General features: G+C 55.2%; 1 protein-coding gene across 2 annotated transcripts in view; it reads right to left on the bottom strand.

Moving 5' to 3' along the window:
- The window catches only part of PXDN (peroxidasin), a 102,516-nt gene extending 89,306 nt beyond the window's left edge, over positions 1 to 13,210 (bottom strand). For both annotated transcript variants that reach the window (XM_081264383.1, XM_081264384.1), the window contains exon 1: positions 12,904 to 13,210. In XM_081264383.1, the coding sequence (XP_081120509.1) occupies positions 12,904 to 13,103 (200 nt within the window). In that variant the 5' untranslated portion in view covers positions 13,104 to 13,210. The remainder of the gene's footprint in view (positions 1 to 12,903) is intronic.
- Between the last annotated feature and the right edge of the window lie 6,024 nt (positions 13,211 to 19,234).

The following is a 19,234-nucleotide window of genomic DNA, read 5'->3' as shown; positions in this document are numbered from 1 at the left end:
CTCCCCCAAGGAAAAGGTCACGAGGTGGAATCCAGTGGCTACCACCAACACCGACCTGGGGGCTTCCCACACATGGGACTCAGGAACGTAGGAACACAGCCCCAGCCAACCAAGACAGGACCAGAGAACCCCGCATGACAAAGGTGGTGTGAGGACTTCTAGGGACAGGCGTGAGACAATCGCCACGAAGACTCTCAGAGAAGGTCCCCAAGGGAGCCTCCTCAAAAACCCAGGTGGGCCCCGCGGCTCATTCCCCATCACCAGCTGAGAGCCCCCCGCCCCTCGACGGCAGGCACAGTCTGCTGCCTGCGTCCGCTGGCCCACTCAGCATCCCTGTGGCCACTTACCAATGAGGGCAGGAGAGCCTGAAGGCAGCACCCATGGTGTGTAGGGTTGCAGCCACTAGCCAGGCACCTGGGAAGACTGGAAAAACAGCCAGCCCTTCTCTGTAGAGCTTCATCCCCCAGAACCAGCTGAAAGGCCACTGGACCCAGGGCTGAGGACCTCACAGCAAGGAAAGGCCTTCTAAGGCTAAGAAGCGATGAGGGAGTTGGGCTTTAAAACTCATGCCTTCTGAGCTTAGGAGGAAGGAAGTTTGGATCTGCTGGAGGAATTCCTTCTTCCTCCTCCTCTGTAACCCTGCAGCTAGGCATCAACCTCTTCTCAAGTCATGGAGAGGGTAGGGAGGAGAAGGGACAGGAGTAGGACAGAATGGTGCACACTGCTACCGTGGCACTGCCACCACTGCTGGACACACTCACAGCCTGACCCCCTTGCACAGTGAGCACCCAACAGCAAGGGCTGCATGCGCCAGTGACTGACACCTAACAAGGACTCCAGTATGATGGATGGTGGACACCTGGGCAGATGGGTGGCAGATGGATGGATGTGGGGGGGGGGGTGGTTCAATGGGGGGTGGCTTGGATGGTTGATGGATGGACGGGTGGATGGATGGATGGACAGACAGATGGATGAACACACAGATGGACAGAACAATGCATGGATAGGTGGGTGGGTGTGTGGGATGATTGGGAAGATGGAAAGAAGGATAGATGGATGATGGATGTGTGGATGGAAGGGTGGATATGTGCACAGATGGGTAGATGAGTGGCTGGATATGGGGATGAATGGGCATGTGGATGGACAGGTGGGTGGGTGAATCGTGGGGTGACACACTAACTTAAAAAGGTCACACAGTAAAACACACACACAAGAAAATAAGCATCCGATGTGCTTGTTTGCCCACTGTTGCCATGCCAACACAAACATCCCGCGTCTGGAACACCCACAGGGATGACTATCTACTTTAATTGCTGTTTTAAAAAGTTAAACGTGCTGCTCCTCTGGTTATAAACTTTTAGAAATATTTGCTTTACCCCAGGAAGCAGCAACCATAACTTCATCCCCTGGAGTCTGGCTGAGACTAGGAGGGGGCATGACGTGAACAGTGGCTGGCGTGCAGCCCCGTTTCCACTGGAGCAGCACAGAGGCCCCCGCCCCCAAAAGCCACCTCACCTTCCGAGTGAAGAAACTGCTCTGCCTAAAAACTGCAATCGTCTCATTTTTTTTTTCTACAGTGAACAATGCACACAAAGAGGTCAATCACTGCTGAGGCCACATACTCTATCTCTACCAAGCCAGCCTCATTTTCAGAGTAAGCCTGGATTTCCACTGTCACTGTCCCTCACGCTTTGTGCGGGAGTTACGTGAGGTCTATGCTGATGTGGCACTTCAAGAAAGCAGGATGTTTCTAAAAATAAAGACGGGACTTTGGGAGGGCAGGGCAGGGCACCTGCAATTACGGAGCATTTCCTATGTCCCTCCTCAAAAGGGAAATCAGACGTTTCTCAAACATGTGGCGCGGTCTGTTGGGGAGAACTGCCCATCTGACATGCGTCAAAGCTGGACTGATGGTGACTTCCTGTCTGCACCTTAAGTCTCCGCTGACGGAAAGTCAGCCCCTGAAATCAGGAAGGGATCGTGTCCTGCCAGCCACCTGCTCTCGGAGACCCTGCCGTCTCCAATGGCTCCTGCACCGTACCCCCTCCGCCCACCCACCCCCACCCCCGCGTCTTGCACCAGGCGCCCCCGCGTGTTGGATCTGTCACATTGACACCTGCACTTGGGCGCAGTCCAGAGGTTGGAGACATCCGCCCACAGTGAACACGCGCCCACAGAGCCAATGGCCTCGCAGGAGGCCCACAGGACCACTCCTCTGGCCCCCACAGATGGGAAAACCGGGGCCCTGCAGGTGAGGCCAGGAAGCGTGCCCCACCACCCCCTCTCTGTTTGCTGCCGTCACGTCCTGAGCGGCTTCCTCTGCAGACCCTTCGTGGTGTTCTGCCTCACCTTGGGCAAGAGCCATGTCCACCAGGGACCAAGTCGCTGAAACTAGGAGTCAAAGTCAACCTTCCCGTCTCAGCTGTCCTTGTCAGGTGACTGGGTCACAGCAAGCATTGCTGACACAGCTTCTGTGGGGGTGCGCTCCTGGCCATGCATTCAGTGTTCATGATCGACAACGTGCAGGCACCAGGTACACACAAGAACATTTATGGGTTGCTGATAAAAATTCTGTGACCAGAGATTGACAGAAGGTCAATCTGCAGCTCCTCTAGGAGCAGTGGCCCAGTGCTACCCCATTCAGTGTCCAGAATGTGACTCCAACAGACAGCAGGCACCGACCGTGAATCCCAGGGAGCAGATGGCAGGGTGCAGGGCTGCCTGATATCCAGGGTCCTAAAGCCTGGTGTGAACACTGTCCAGCAGAAGTCAGCAGCCACTGGGCAGAAACCAAACAGGAAACAGCCATGAGCTGGGAGCCCCTGGAACGCAGAGCAGACAGAGCTGTCAGCAAGTGTGGTGGTGTGGTTCTCAGGCACACTCGAGTCACAGAGTGTAGGGAGGGACCATCCTCAGGCAAGCACAGCTGGTGGCAAGATGGTGTCCCACACCCAGCAACCCAGCACCCCTCCCTGCACCCGCCCTCAGCTGCCACAGGCTTACCCTGCGGGATCTGTGCTGCTAACATTGTGAAGGACCAGGCTCGGCTAAAGGGACGGTCCTCAGGAAAATCGCACCCAGAACCCAGGCAGGAAGCCAACTCAGGATCCCACAGGAGGCCAACCAGGATCCCTGGTGTAGATTCAAGCCATGGCGAGATTATAGAAGCATACCCTAAAATAATCTAGACAGACACGTAAAACAATGCACACAAATGCAGCCTTATTTACAGGAGCAAAAAGAAAAAAAAATGGAAACAAAGAAATGACCAGTAATAAGAATTTCATTAAGTAAATGTGGCAATTCCAGATGAATAAATACTATGTGGCCGCTAACGATGACACAGGAGCAGGGTTGACACCCAGTGGTAGAGCACTTGGGAAGCACACCTAGATCCTGGGTTTCACCCCAGCACTGCAAAGGAAGGAAAAAGACTATGTCCCTGTGCAGAGCTTCAATACTGAGCAGGATCAAAACATGAGGCCACGTTTTAAAACACATGAGGTACAGACTAGGACGTCCATCGCCACCCAACTGTTGACACGTGATTGGCACAAGGAGAGGTCTGCGAGAACCTGCATCCGAGGAAAAAGTCCAAGAAGCTGATACTTTTCTCTGATCATAGGAATGTGAGTCATTTGTTCTGTCTGTATTTTTCAAATTTTTCTACTATAAACATGTACAACTTGCAAATTCTTAAAAAAAATTCTTTAAAAAAATATGTTGCAAAATAAAAATACACAGGATGGCGCAATTAGTGGGAAAGAGGGTGTTTCATAATTCTTTAGCTTATGGCCTGGAGAACAAGCTGCCCAGCCCTGGCTTCAAGCCAGAAGGCTACTCTGACACATCTGTGTGCACGGCCAGTTCCACAACTGCAGGGGGTGGACACGCTGGGCCGCTGAGAGGGCGCAGGAATGAAGGCAGCGCGGCTCATTCCCAGAGTCCTTCAGACCGCAGCAGAAAGCAGAAAGAGCGGGAGTCCCCTGGCCAGAGGGCAGAGCACTCGTGGGCCCCAGGGCACACACCTCGTCCCTGGCTCAGGGCAGCAGAAGATGCATGTCTCACACCTAAGCAAAACTGTTCCGCCATCCGGCTGATTCCAGGTCTGCAGAAGCCCACCTCTGACGGGAAAATCAGGGTTCTCCTGGTTCCCCTCCAGCCCTTCACCACCTCACCCACCACCTCCACAAACACTCAAGGCAGGCCAACGTCAAACCCACGCCGGCTCCCGCCTCGGGAAAGATCCTCAGGTAAGCACCTGGCTGGCTCTGCAGGTTGTGGCTCCACCATGCGGCCAGCACAATGGTTTCATTAATGAGGTTCTTGGCATAAAAGTTAGCTAGAAGAGATCGAAATAAAACACACAGACTCAGTTACCTTATTTCTATTGCCAGGTCCGAGACGGCTCCCCTCTCTGGTTCCCTCCTCTAACCACCCGGCAGGGCAGCAAGGATTACTCAGGGCTAGCAGGAGAGAGAGAGAGAACACGCCTGGGAGTAGCTTTTTATTGGGGAACAAGAGATTCAGGGGAGAATTCCATCCAATGAAGATTGAGGGGGGACCGCATTCCAAGGTCAGGGTCAGTGATTGGGCCCCCGGGGTCAGTGGTCAGTCACACCCCCACACGGACGGGTTCTCTCATTAGGAAAGGGCCAGGAAAGTTCCGACACAGCCAGAACGCCTCAGGCCCTTAACGGGCGCCACCCAATCACGTGTCAGAATGGCTTCCCACAGTGGCTACTGAGACTACTTTACCTGTGCACAGAGAATCACATTGGGCAGCTGCCCATCAAGCATTTTCCTTTAGTCCCCAAACCAGGAGCCACACTATGCTGCTCATCAGGAGGATGGTTTCCCACTTGCATTTCTCTGTGGTGCTATTTGCTGCCTCCCACATCAGGAGTTGAGCTTGCAGGGGTGGAGGGCACCGTCAGCCCCAGGCACAGCACCCAGACACAAAAGGAACACCCAGAACATGGGGAGCTGGGGCCCCTCCCAGGGAGGGAAGAGGCCCACAGCAGCACCCTGCCCAGGACAGCAGAGAAGGGAGAAGGACTTGGTAGAGGCCTCTGAGAGACCACGCAACACAGTCCAACGTCTAAGCACCCAAGTCCAGCACGGCACGGCAGAAGGGCAAGGCCCTCAGACATGTCCCCTCTGCAGGAACCTGCTGAGACCTCTCCCAGGGCCTGGCATCCAGACGGACATGAGACCAGAGGCAGTGCCCACGCTCCCTCTCCCCTCCCACAGAAGCCTGGAGGCCGGGGCTGTGCAGGCAGAGCTTCAGACAGAGCCGGGACACTGTGTCATTGTCAGAGCAAATATGGTCCCAAAGCTCCAGATGTGAACAGTTCGGTTGGTGACAACTATGCAACTCTGCCTTTGTGGTCAGCAGGCAGCTACGGACAAAACCCAAGGGACACTCACAGCTCAATCTGCAAAGAGACTTCCTGCAGAGCCTCCAAGAAGAGCCCAGAGCTCCGCATCGCCCCTCACGTGGCGAGGTCCACGGGCTGCTCCACGGCTGCCCAGCACTGAAGCCGAGCCACCCCGACGCAGTAGCGTGCCAAGGGACAGGGGAACACCAGCGCCAGCCACTTCCAGAGCAGATTTGAAACTCTGAGCACATGAGCTCATCAGCAGTTAGTTCTGATTGTTATTTATTTTTACCACACCTTGGTGCAGAAAAATTTAAAGGCTAAAAACGGTATTTTAAAATGGAGTGGGAACTTCTGCTTTCTGTCAAGATGGACCAGCAGCGGCAAGAACAGATAGGAGTGGGAGACACAAAGACCTGATGTGAGGCCACTGGTTTCAAAACAGGCATCGGCGAAACAGGATGGCCCAGGAGGTGGACAGAGAGGCTCGCACCTTCCCAGCCCCTGCCCAGGGACACCTGCAGGGGCCCCAGACATCGAAGGATGGAACTCCGGATGGCCCTGGAAAGGACAGGCGAGCACTCCAGGGAGGGCACAGACACAACTGTGGAGAGCAGAGGGCGCTGGGTCAGCTGAGCACTGACCAGCACACGTGCGGTGGCAGGAAAGGGCCCCCAGTGGACTAGAGAGCAGTGTCCAGCACTCACCACAGCGCCTGTTCCCACCACGGGACTGAAACCACGAGATGGATGGGGCACTGGGCATGGCATTTTGGAGGGTCTTGCCTCAGCCACCTCTTGGAAGTGATTCCTCTCAGCCTGAGGACTGCTCCAGTCTTGCCTCAAGACCAGAAAGAGCCATGCTGTCTCCACATAACTGCACCCAGAACAAAGCCAAGGATAATGACTGGACACTAAAATATGTGGTGCTCAACAAAATGAAATTCACAGTGTCCAGAATCTAATAAGACATTATCAAGCATGAGAAGAGGCAGGAAAGTAATGATCCATCATTAAAAGATGAAAACATCCCATCAAACCAGCCCTGAACTGACACAGACGTCAACGTTAGCAACCAGGAAAGACTGCGCCATGGAATCGCATTGCACAGGTTCAGAACGTGAAGCAGAGACACGGAGGCCTGTGCCGAGGTCCATGTGTTCCAGAGATGAAGACTGACCTGAAATAGAGGAGGTCAGTAGCAAATTAGGTATCGCAGAGAGAAGACCTGAAACCGTACAGATGTAAGAGCAGAAAGCACGCAGGTTAGTGGCCCCCAGAGAAACGGACAGGAGCTCTCACAGGCACTCCTGGGACCTTCAGAGGAGAGGGGACAGAGCACACGGCTCAGGAATCAACACCCCAGAGCGTCCAAGTCTATGAAATTATAAAGCCGTAAATCTAAGTTAAAAACCACAAATACATAAATAAAACCCTGAGTGTGAGAAGAAGCAGGAAGAAATCCACGCCAAGGCAGATCTAATCAAAGTGCAGAGAGGAATCCTCAGGCCGTCAGAGACACCAGGGCACAGAGGTGGGGCAGCTGCCGTGCCCCTGGACACGGAGTAGAGGACAGCACAGCAGCGTCTAGTCTACAGCAGGGGCCGAAGCCATCCCACCAAACATCACTCAAAAGTTAAGGTAAAAGAGACTATTTCTTGGGCATAACCAAGCTGGATGCAGGCACCCCCCAGGGGTGCATGTCAGATGTCTTCCCCGCAGAAGACGGAAACATGCTCCCACACAGGGGGACCCACCAGGTAGGACCCCACCGTCCTGCCTATTTAAATCTCAAAAAGGAACTGTTTAAACAAAATAATGAAAACATAGTGTAAGTTGCAATAATGTAAAGTTAAAATGTGTGAAGACAACAGCCCAAAGCCAGGGCTGGGGAGGAACCAAGTGTTACTGCAGGCTCCTCCAAGGCTCAGTGGCAATATTTGAAGTTAAGCTGCAATAAAACTCAGAAGGGTATTACAAATGCTAAAGCAAGTAGGTTCACAGCGGATGACCAATGAACAACAGAAAGTGTAGTGATATTAACATGCATTTAATGCCAAAGACATAGAAATGGAGGGAAAATAATAACAGATGGGACGATTAACAAGAGGAGAGATTTGAACCCAGTCCTGCCAATTATCACATTAAGTGTAAATGGTCTAAATATCCCAACTAGAAGGCAGAGGAGGTCAGGCTGGGTGAGAAGGCTGGGCCCACCCACATGCTAACACACCAGGCAAAACCACAGACGGAAGCCCACTTATAGCTAATGCTAACTTCAACACAAGGTCTACATCTGACAAGGTGGATTTCAGAGCAAACAACATTACCAGAAACAAAGAGTCTCTTTAGCAAGAAGGAATAGGAATCTTAGAGTCTGTGTTCCTAATAACACAGTTGCAAGATACATGGGAAAAACTATAAAAACTTCAAGGAGAAAAAGGCAGATTCCCAGAGAGAGTCGTAGATTTCAATTCTTCTCTTTCAATAATCAGTGGAATAAGTTGAAGGCAACTAAGGCAGGAGGATCAAGGCCAGACTCCGACATTTAGCGAGACCCTGTATCAGAATAAAGTATAAAAAGGCCTGGGATGTGACGCAGGGGTGCAGCACCGTGGGTTCAATCCCTAGCACTGGGGAAAAGAAATGGCAAAATACACAGACATAAAGTTAGGAAGGCACAGAAGATCTGAACTGTCCACCAACTTGATCAAACAGATATCACAGAACGTTCCACCCAACGACAGCAGAATACGTTCCTTTTAAGTGCCCAAGAAACATTTCCAAAATGAGTCATACCCCAGGCCAAGGAACAAGTCTCAATGAATTTAAAAGGATTTAAGTTCACAATTTATACTTGCTGCTGCTGAAACTGATTAGAAAGCAACAGCAGGAAGATGTCAGGAAGATCCCCAAATATTCAGCAATTATAACCCCGTCAACAAAGAAACCAGGAGGAGTCAGAAGGCACCCTGAACACAGTGAAAATGGAGACCCTGCTCGCGGCTCCGGCCACCTACGTCAGAGAAGAATCACCTGGCACCCCTGGCCTCGTCTTCACCTTGGTGAGGCAGGAGCACACCGAACCCCAGCAGAGAAGGGACCGAAGAGCAAGGTGGACATGAGCAGCATGGACACAGCAACCAAGAGGGAAATGGACGTGTCCAAGGCTGGCCTTCACAAACCACACAACAGACCTTCAGGGGCTGATGCAGGAAAGAAACAGTCCCCAAGGACAAGGCGGACTCTGCAGCTGCTCAGTGACCTCAGGTCTCAGGCGGCAAGGGGAACTCATGCGCGACTTCATGCTGGTGATCCCAGGCACACCGGTGAAATGGAGAGTCTCTGGGTGGGAGCAGACTCCCAAGCTCACTCCAGAGCAAACACCCGGGAAGGCCTTTGCCAACGGGAAAAATCAAAACTGCAGCTCGAAATCCTTCCACAGCTAAGTAAGCCCCAAGACTAGGGCCCCACTAGGCAACTGGACAACATGCTGAGACCCACTCTCCACACCCTCCCCAGACAAGGGAAAGGAGCGGTGCATCCCCACACCTCCAGGAGGCAAAACCTACCCTCAGGGGCCAAAGACAGACAAGAAAGAAAATGGAAGACCATCCCCCTCCGCAAGCAAAAGGCTGGCAGGAGGCACCAGGAAGCAGTCGGGCACGAGCTCACCATTGGACTGTGGGGACACGCTCCAGGGTCAGAGGCAGGACAAAATTGCCCAGGGTGCACCACTAGAGTCTGCACCTCTACAGACAGCAGCTGTGTCTTGAAGGGTCTCCTTCCCTAATCAAATAAAGCCACAGTCCTTGGGTAAGCTTCCACTTCAGCCCATGGGCTCCCAGGGGCCCTGGGTGCTGCAGGGCTGTGCAAAGGATGCTGAGCAACACCCTGCCCTAAGGCCAAGCTCCTCAGGTAGGAAGGCAGATCCCTCTCTTCTGGGGCTGATCAGCTGTGGGCAGACCTAGAACCAACCAGCAGCTGGAGTTGGAGCACGCCTAGGATCCCAGCTACTCGGTTACTTCAGAGGCTGAAGCTGGAGGATCGCAAGTCTGGGCCAGAGAAGTCCATCTCAAAATAAAAAAAAAAAAAAATTTAAAAAACAAAATAAAAAGGGTTTGTGATGTGACTCAGTAGTAGATTCAATCCATTGAATCACTGGATTCAATCCCCAGAACGACTACGTAACTAAATAAATAAAATCCTGCAAGAGCAGAGCAGAGAAGGCCCTGGAACCTCCCAGGTTTATGGTTTGAGGTTCTGAAGATCCAGGTCTCCCCTTTTTCTGCCCTCAGGAGTGTTGACAAGTGGGGAGAAGCCATCCCCTCCAGAGGGAAGAAACCAGTTAACATAATAACATGGATCCTTGACCCTGAGCCGGGCCTTTTTAATCAGGTGGAGAATGCAGCAGGACCCCCACACTGAGGAGGTTGGAAAGCGGAGGAATGCAGGACAGCTGTCTGGCAGACAGGTGGCACCCAGAGGGAGTGCCTGTGGGCCCTGGCCGACCACATGTGTTCCCCAAGAAGCTGCCTCCCTGGGCCCCTCGGCCCCGCCAGCACCGGGGTTCCTGCCACAGACTTGGTTTGGCATAGATGCCAGGTTTTGAAGTGGCCTGGGTTGCCGGGTGGATGCTAGCTTTGCAAAGTCAATTCCTATGACCTCAGCAATAGAAGCTGAAGGGAAGAGAAAGGAGCTGGGGAAAGAGTAAGGCAGAGGGCAGAGGCCCTGCTACCCAGAGGACCCTGCACCGTCTATTTAAATGTACTCCCCCAAAGGCTGGAGTTGAGCAGAGAAAAAAAGGGGGCAGAGTAAAAACACGCACTTGGTCTCCAGCTTTCCTCCTGTCGGCATGACCATGTCGACCGACTGCAGTGTGAGTACAGAGAGGAGCCTGCTGCACCCAGCATGCACCCCGGGACCCTGAGGCCAGGCCCTGCTGCAGCGCACTGCAGCCACCTCACACTCTTAGGCAGAGGGAGCTCAGGGGCAGTCCAAACCGGAAGCCCAAGGCATCTTCTGCCCCTGTTTTCTGAGGCCCCAAGCTACATGTGGGACCGTCCTGTTGAAACACGGAGGGCCCAGGAATCACATTCTCCTGTAGCTCTGATTCAGTCCCTTCCAGAAGTTGGGTGGCGTCTCCAAAGTGAGGGACAAGGCGAAGGTGGGATGGCCCAACCGACTGTGGGAGTGAGGTCTTGGTGCTGACCTCTTTCACATCGCCAACTTCTACCACATAGTTCTTAAAAAAAGAAAGCAAGCAACAGCAAGTATGAGGGTGCAGAGAGCTAGCAGAGGAGCTGCAGAGCCCTGCTTCTGCCAGTGCCTGTGCCCTGCCCTGCTGAGCCGGTACCCACCCACGCCTGCCCCAACCCAGACACAACATAGGGGCTGCCTCCCTCCTTCCACTTCCCCAGCCCACCTTCCCAAAGCCTGCCACCCCACCACACCACCAGTCCACTTACGCACTCAGGGAGAGTGCTGTCACATCACCCGCTCCGGCACTCCAACCCTGGCTGGGTTCTGGCTCCTGGCTCTACCCTCTCTCTGCCCGTGAGTCCACAGTCATGGCCACGGGGAGCTGTGCGTAGCCAGCTCCTTAGTGGAATGAAGGCATTTGGATTTCACCCAGACTCCGCTCAGTTCTTGAGGGATTCCATCAACCTGACATCTATGCTCCTTGCCTCACAGAATCAATGACATCAGATGCTCCCATTTCAATCATTTCTGAAAGCCCCAAAACTCCATGTAAGTATGATATAAATTTCTGCAAATGTACCCTTTCAGGAAGTCTCCCAAGTGTGGACAGAGGTTTGAGCCTGTCCCCCTGGCTCCTTCACACTTCCGGTTATATTTTTGCTGAAGGCCACACATGCACAGAAGGACAGAGAATTCCACTTTTCTCCTACAACACTCATTTTGAAATAGTGTTTTTTTTTTTTTTTTCAAAAAGCAATTAAGATTTGGGAACAAACACAGAGCAAGTATCAGGCTCTGACCACATGTGAAAAATGGCTTCAGGGTCCAAGTTTCTCCCACTAACTCACTAAAGAATTAATCCAGTCATCCACATTGGAGAAACCTCACCCTGTCCCACGTAAGTCCACTTCTTGGAGTACTGTACCCTCCTAGATCCTGGTCCTGGCTGACCATCCACCCCCTCTGGAAGGACAGTCTTTTTCAGCTCTCAGGAGCAGTTTCCTGTGGGCATAACAGCCCCTGCACAAAGCTGCCTGCATAGCCATGACCCACCAGGAGAGGTAGGTGATCCGTGTACAAGAAGGCTCCCACCCACTTCCTGAACAGTTCACTCAAACTTTTACAACCTTTGCAGGCTCTTCAGTGGTGCCAAAAGTCTTCCAGTCCAGCCAAGAAAAGTGAAAACTATTTTTGGCATGCAGAGGGCAGCTGTAGGAGGCTGAATTAAAGTCTGCGTCTAAAACGCATGCTTGCCTCTACAGAATCTGAATTTTTCTAATCCAAGTATCATCAGAACACACCGAGGCCTGCAGCGAACTCTGGTGGCACTAGGTCCCTAAGAAGCAGGCTGTGCAAAAGGAAAGAGATTCCTCCTTAGGAAAAGGTGACATAGACGTTCGTGCAGGTTTCTCTGGTCCATGGAGAGGTCCACAGAGTACGTGACACATTGTATCTTATTTGAATACCAAGTATCCGGGAAGTTCAGCAATTCGGTAAACACGCTAGGCCAGATTGGAAAAGGAAGGAAGGACGCACTCTGGGCAGAAGAGCGCTCTGAACCCCATGCCATCTCAGCCCCAGATGCCCCAGAACTCGGTCATCCACACGGTGGGCCTTCCTGGGACCTTGGCCGCCAGGCTGTCTCCGGAGCCAGGAAAAGCCTCAGACTAGCCCTGTGCGCGTGGCCCCAGGAATACCCCAACAGACAGGAGACTCGCGCCTGGGGAGAATGCGAGGACACTGGCTGAGGTCGCTGTGGTCGCGGGAACTGAAGCTACACAAGGGAGGTTTCCCCGAGCGCGGGGGTGGGGTATTGCACTGAGGGAAGGGGGGGCAGGGAGACAAGAGCAGGGGAGGGAGGAAGAGGGGCAGAGGAGGGGCGACCGGCCAGGAGCCCGACGCTCAAGGAGGAGAGTGGGACTCAGCGGGGACCGGACTAGACTGGAGGAAGAGGGGAGCGAACAGGAGAGAGAACGGGCCCTGGGGGAGGGCGCGGGAGGCGCGCGGGGATTTCCCTGGCAGTTCCCAACCCTGCTCGGTCCAGCCGGGGATTCCAAGTTCTGAACAAAGGCGGCTCCCGAGGCCCCGCGCTTAGAGCTCGGTCAGCCCCTGGGCGTCCAGGCCAGGGCGGACAAAGGCCCGGCGCGCCCTGCGCCGGGTTCCCCGACGTCCAGTCACCACGTCCTCCGACCCAGGATCCCCTGCACCGCTGAGCCCACAAGCTTCCCGCGCCCCTTGATCCGCACGAGCCCCACGAAACCCCACGTGGGGTCCCCACCCCACGTGTCCCCGATCAGCCCTGGGTCCCGGGCCCCACTCACAGGATGGAGGTCTGCGGCGCCACGGCCGGCACGGCCTCCAGCAGCAGATGCATGCAGCGCACGGTGGTGCGGAAACACAGACAGCGGCTCGGACAGCCGGCGCCTGGCTTCTGGGCGACCACCGCCAGCGCCCCCAAGCCGCAGCACAGCACGAAAGCCAGCAGGCAGCGGCGCGTGGTCTCCGCGGAGCGCGCGGTCATGGCCGACGGTGCGAACCTAGGCTCGCTCGCACAGACAGACGGTACTGGGCCCGGCGCGTCCACCGCCGGCTCTCGACTGAGCCCGCCTGGCCGAGGCCCACGTCCCAGCTGTGCGCGGGGGGCGGGGGGGGGGGCGCCAGCTGTGCACATGCGCGCCGCTCCGCCCTGCCCCCTCTGCCTCGCCCAGGGCGGGGGCGGGGCGAGGACCCGAAACCGCGGCGTCCTGCTGCTGCGCCCCCTCCCCGTAGCCGGGACGGGCGACAGAAGCGAGCGAGGTCACTGCAGGAGCTATGGGCGCAGGGCGCCTTGGGTGCAGGGGAGAGGTTCGTGACCCAGGTTTGAATCCCCGATTCTGCTCTTGGAACCCAGAGGACTCAGCGCTAAGTTTCTCCACCTTTCTTAGCCATTCCTCCTTGTGTGCAGAAGGGGTATGTTGTTGTTGGCGACGTCACTGTTTTTTAACACTTTTGAGTGTTAAAAAACACTTAATATGTTCCAGGCACAGTTCCAAGCACACTTTGGTGCTCTCTCCATGTCGCCACTCCCACCCCCATATAAAACCATTTAACTTTCATTACTTTTGGAGAAACTGAGGCCCCTTCTCCAGGTGCAGTATGGAGACAGGCAGGCACAGTGGCGAGTTTAAGAGCCAAGCTGCCTACTCCCTAAGGCCTCTACCCTCCTGCTGTCTGCCTCCTCTTCGCTTTAGAGTGGAAGAACCCTTGGCCTCACAGGTGGGTGTTGGGTGCATCTGGTGGGGAAGGTCACTGTGAACCACCCCCACCCTACCCCCAGGAGGGAAGCACCCAGGCTCACGTGCCCACTGAAAGACTGCGTTCTCACACTTCTCGGTTGGCTCTGGCATATTGCTTCTCACCATTCTACAGGCAAGGACCTGGAGGGCAGGCCTGGCCCCAAGGTACAGGGTAAATAGGTGCCAGGCTCTGAAATAGACCGCGGGTCTGTGCTGACCTGCCACTCCTGAGCTCACACAGGTGTTCTGTACCTGCAGGTTTGCTTCTGAGGGCCCAGTCTCTGGGAGCAGTGAAGGGGGGTGAAGTCCAGCTCGGCTCTCAGGAGGATTCTGGTAGCAAGGCTAGCCAGGCTGCACCATCTAGGGACTCACGGTTGTTGGGAGGAGGCTCCTGTTCCTTAGCATGTAGATCCCTCCACGCCTGCACACCTCTGACCTCCCACACAAGTGTTCCAAGGGAGAGAATTAAGAGCCCATGGAGACAGCTTTGGTTGCAGCCTCACAGCTGGCAAGCCTGCATTCTGCTGGACCCCACCCAGGCTCCAGGGAAGCACATCAGAGTGTAAAGGGCAGGAGGCTGGATCAGGGCTGCTTGTGGAATAGTGTTCCTCAGTTTGCACATGGTCAGAAAGTCAGGGCATTGTGGAGTCAGACAAGCAGGCCCATTTAGCCAGCAGACTGTGATGGAACCCTGATGATGGCCACCTGCAGCTCCCGCATACCCCGCATGGAGGGCACAGTGTATCCCAGCAGGACTGCCTCGTGCCACATCAGCTGGAAGTTCAGAGTCCTCAGCCCCTCACACATCTCACCAGCTGCTTGGGAATTCCATGGCCCCACACTCCCCCTCCAGCTGGACAACTCACTGGAAGTCCTCACAAGACACAGGGAAGAGTGGAGTCACTGTCACCAAGTCATCATGAAGGGTACAGATTGGTACCTATGACATAGACATACAGAGGCATGGGGCAAGGTAGGGAAGGTTCCAGACGCAGAGCCCCTGTGTCCTCACTGTGGAACCCGAATGCTCACCGTTCACCAGCCAGGAAGCTCTGAGCAATGCAGTCCAGAGTGTGGACCGGGTATCAGCTCCACAGCGTGTTGAGTGAGTCTCTGGCCATGTGCTGAACTCAGCCTCCAGCACCCCTCCACTACCGGAAGTCAGACAGACATCAGTCCTCAAAGTCCCAACATTCTTATCCTATGGCCAGTCCTTCTGGTGACCAGCCCCATCCCAAGATACCTCATTAGCGCCAACTCAGATGCAGTGAGGAATCACAGTGAATGACACTCCTGCCACTGGGGAAAATGCTAGCCCAGGGAAAAGAACACATTCTTTCTTACACAACACAAAAGTTTTAAAGGTTGTTCATATTTGGGCCACGTGCTCCAGGCTGCCATACATGTCTGGAGGTGAGTACACCCTTAAAGACTTGTAATGGCCTTCCCCTACCTGTAGACTCACAATGAGCCAGACCGTGTCCTACATCTCCTCTTTGACCTACTCCAGGGTGCTATTTGCATTTCCAATGCCTTCTTGATACCTCTCTCTGCATGCCCTACAAGAATCCCAAGGTTATCATGTCAGAAGCCAAAGTAGCCCCTTCCTTAAAAAAGGTGCCTTCCCCACTAGTCGCCCAAGGCACTGTCTCACAGCCAGCAGCATGGAAGTTGTGCTCAGCTGGGTCCTCGCCCCACAACTGAGAACCCCAAATCCTGTTAGTCTCCTGTGCTCAGCGCCGCTCACTCCATAACTGAGTTCTGCGCCGCCAACACCCGCCCCCTTGGGCCTGGACTCAGTTCAGCCTGGTGGGTCAGCAGTCCTTTGGCTGGGCCTCCATTCAGCTCTGCAGTGCTCTGTCTGTGTGCCCACCTCTCCCATGCACCAGATGCCAAGTGACCTCAACATCTGCTGGAAAACTTCTGGGCAACCTCCCAGACCCTATTCTGTTCCATGGCCCCCTGCTGTGAATTCCTCTGGGCCCCTGCTTCCACCCCTTTCGACATTAATTCCTGTCTAGTGCCACCTCCCACTTGTCCCAAGCACAGGCTAGTGTTTCTACACCCAGGTCCTGGCCTTGGCTGTGGCAGGCAGGGACAAGGCACACGCATCAAGAATGAGCACAGCCAGCCTGCCCCCAGTGGCCCTGCCCACCTGGAGGGCCAGAGCAGCCCAGGAGGCCTGCAGTTCTGAATGTTCCTGGCACCAACCAGGGCAGGGCGCAGCTTGGACACAGACAGACGAGACCCCCACTTGTGGAGCTGGGTTGGCTGCTTTGTTGGTCTAGATGTGCAAGCACCAGAAGACCCCAGGGGCACTGTGCTGGTTGTGCCAGGTCTCCCCAGGGCTCCGGGAAACCCTTGGTCCTCATCTGAGAGGAGGCCCTGAGACTGCAGTTCTCAGGTGACCAGCTGGATATTCTGGGGCTACCTTGGGGTGGAGGGTGCAGGTCTCCCGGCTCCCCAGGTGGCTGGTGTCTGGCCCCACACTCAGGTCCTGACACGGCAGCCACCTGCACCTGTACCACAGGGCATCACAAGCCACCAGCTCTCCTCTCAGTTCAGCACCATCTCCTAAGCCGCAGTGGTGGCTGCTTTGTCTCTGGGCCTGCTTCCTCACTGTCCCAGGAACTGAACTCTAACAGTGAATCAACAGTGCCCCATCCGTTGTCTTCCTGTTGGCGTGGCCAGTGGGAGTGACCCCTGCCCTGTGTCCTGAGACCTGTCACCCACAGGCAAAGGGTTAAGAAAACACAGGGAAGGCAGCTGCCCGCGTCACGTCACCCTCCATCAGCCTGGGCCATGGAGCCAGGCAGTGAGGGCTGAACACCCTTCGTGACCTGAGCCTTCAGGGTCAGCTAGACCTGGCCTGGGGAAGGCCAAGGCCATGCCCAGACGGTTGGTCAGTGCCCCAGAACAGGGGCCTGCACCGACTCGCCAAGGGCTTGCTGACTGGCCCAAGGTCAATCTGCCTCAGACCCACTGTGCACAGCCCCTCAACCCAGGAGCAACAGGGAGTCACTCAGGGGGCCCAGAGTCCCTCTGCACCAGAGCTTAGGTGACTCACACAGTCCTGAGCCACAAGCAGGCCACCACAGTGTGCTGGGGCAGCTTCTCTCAGGAGGCTGGGGAGAATCTGCCTCTCCCGCCTCTGGGGAAAGCCACGCCCTGGGCCCATCTCCTGGATCAGGTACTCCAGCCCTCCTTCCTGGTCACTCTGTGCCCCGCGGCTCTGCCTTCTTAGGGGCCAGGGCCCTGCAAGAGTAGCACTCACCCTGAGGACCTCTCCCTAACTTAACCAATCTCATCTGCAGGGCCCTCCTGAGAAGGCTCAGTTCAGCTGCAGAAAGTGGAGGTGAGGCGTCAGCACTACTAACTCAGTCCACTGGAGATGAGAGTTGCAACAGTGCCAACGGGATGGGCTACGAAGGCTCTGACCTCAGAGGAGGCCAGGAGGTCAAGACCCCAGAGCCAGTGAGCCTGACTCTGAGGAAGGCCCCCACCGGGATCACTGTCGGGTGGCAGGCGTCTGAACTTTCCGGAAGATGGGCCGTCTTCATTCCAGCTGCAACAGTGGCTTTCAGGATCTGAGGGATACTGTGGGCCCTGTCTCTCCTTTACCTCATCTCCCCCCTGCCCAGGTCAGGGTCAGGCACCCGAACACTTCCAGGGCAGCAACCAGAAGGGGAGCCCCGAACCCTGCCTGGGTCAGTCCCCTCCCCTCTTCTCTGCCTGTGGCAGACCTGTGTAAACGCAGCCACGGCTTGCATGGCGTGGGGGGTCTTCTCACATGGGCACTGATCAGCCCTTCCACCTGTCTGGATGATGGAGTCAGACCACCCTGGCCTTTCCTGGGGTGCGAGGAGTCCAGGCTCCACAGTCTCAACCCAACAGGGGCCTGGCATCGCACCTGCCCGGTCCTGTGTTGGAACACAGTGACTCTTTCCTTAGTGAAGACTTCAGAGAGTTCAGGAGCCACCTGGGGTGGGGCCGTGCCCCAGTTTCCCATGTGACCATAGTTTGTGGGGACCCCCCGGGACTGGAGGCACAGGCAGGGGTGTAACTGAAGAGAGTTCCACCCTGAGAAGGTGGAGCAAAGGCAGGGGTGCCTGGGAAGGCAGGGAAAGGAGGTGCAACCAGACCCCAGCCAGGTGTAACTGGGAATGGGAGGACACCGGGCAGGGGTCACGCCCACTGGCCACCCCAACAGGAAGACCATGGATCGGGACACTGTTGATTCACTGTCAGATTCAGTTCCCAGGCAGAAGGGGGTCGGGGGCACAGAACAACTGGAAGTGGGGGAGACAGCAGAGAGCTCACGTGCCCTCAGCTCCTGAGAAGCGAGTGAGGAAGAGAACCCAAGAGGACTAAGTCAGCAGTGCCCAGCCCTGAGAAACAGTCCAGTGGAGACAGCCTTCCAGGTTAGCCCCTCCATCTGGCTGGTGGAGGTGTGCCCCCCTGCATCTCCAGCTACTGAGGAGGCTGAGGCCGGAGGACTGCGGGAATCTAGGAGTTCAAGATGAGCCGGATGACATAGCAAGACTCCATTTCAAAAAGAATAGGGGCTGGGGCTGTAGCTCTGTGGTAGAGCCCTGGTCTAGCATGTGGAGGCCCCGAGTTCAATGCCCAGCACCATAAAAGGATAAAAGACAAACAAACAAACAAAAACACTTGGGTTCAAGGTGATCAGAGAGGGGTCAGCCCCAGTCTCCATGGGGCTTGGGAGGGCACTCGGGTTGGAGGAAACCAGCACAGCCAGGGGACTCAGCCTGGACTCACGACTTTCTGTGGCTCGCTATTCTTTCAAAAGAAAGATACTGAAGCTTTAAAAATTGTAAAGGAAATTGATGAAAAGTGTTGTCTCAATCTTACAATCTTGAACCATGAAAACAGTAGAAGACAAACATGCACACAGAAGGGACCTCCCCGTGATGACAAAGTTGGAATGAAACGGACCAGGATCTCAGTCCCAGGCCTTGGCTCCCTCAGAGGCCTGCTCTTTGAGCCCAGTGCCTACCCCATCCCCTTCCTTGCCACCCCTATCCTCAGCCCTCCTCAGGATGCGCCTGCCAGGCCACAGGACTTGCCCTCAGCCCAGAGACTAACTCAACCCTAAATCACTCCCGCGGAAAGCCCTGTCCCCACCACCTGTGAATCGTGATGCCTGTGCCTAGGTCAGAAGAGCACTTCTCTGCCCCAGCTCAGCCTGAGCACCACTGCTCATTCACACTGAGCTGTAAATCCACTCACTCCTCAGTATGGGTGCTGTGCCCACCAGACACCACCGAGGACCAACAGACAGCGAGCTCGCTGCCCTGCCCCGATGGCGAGGGCCTCCTCTCTGAACAGAGCACCTTGTTGGGCCAGGGGTCTGATT

This window comes from Spermophilus citellus (genome assembly GCF_964194105.1).
Source record: "Spermophilus citellus genome assembly, chromosome: 13".
NCBI lineage: Eukaryota > Metazoa > Chordata > Mammalia > Rodentia > Sciuridae > Spermophilus > Spermophilus citellus.
The sequence above is the reverse complement of the archived record's forward strand: the minus strand, read 5'-3'. Positions and strand labels throughout refer to the sequence as shown.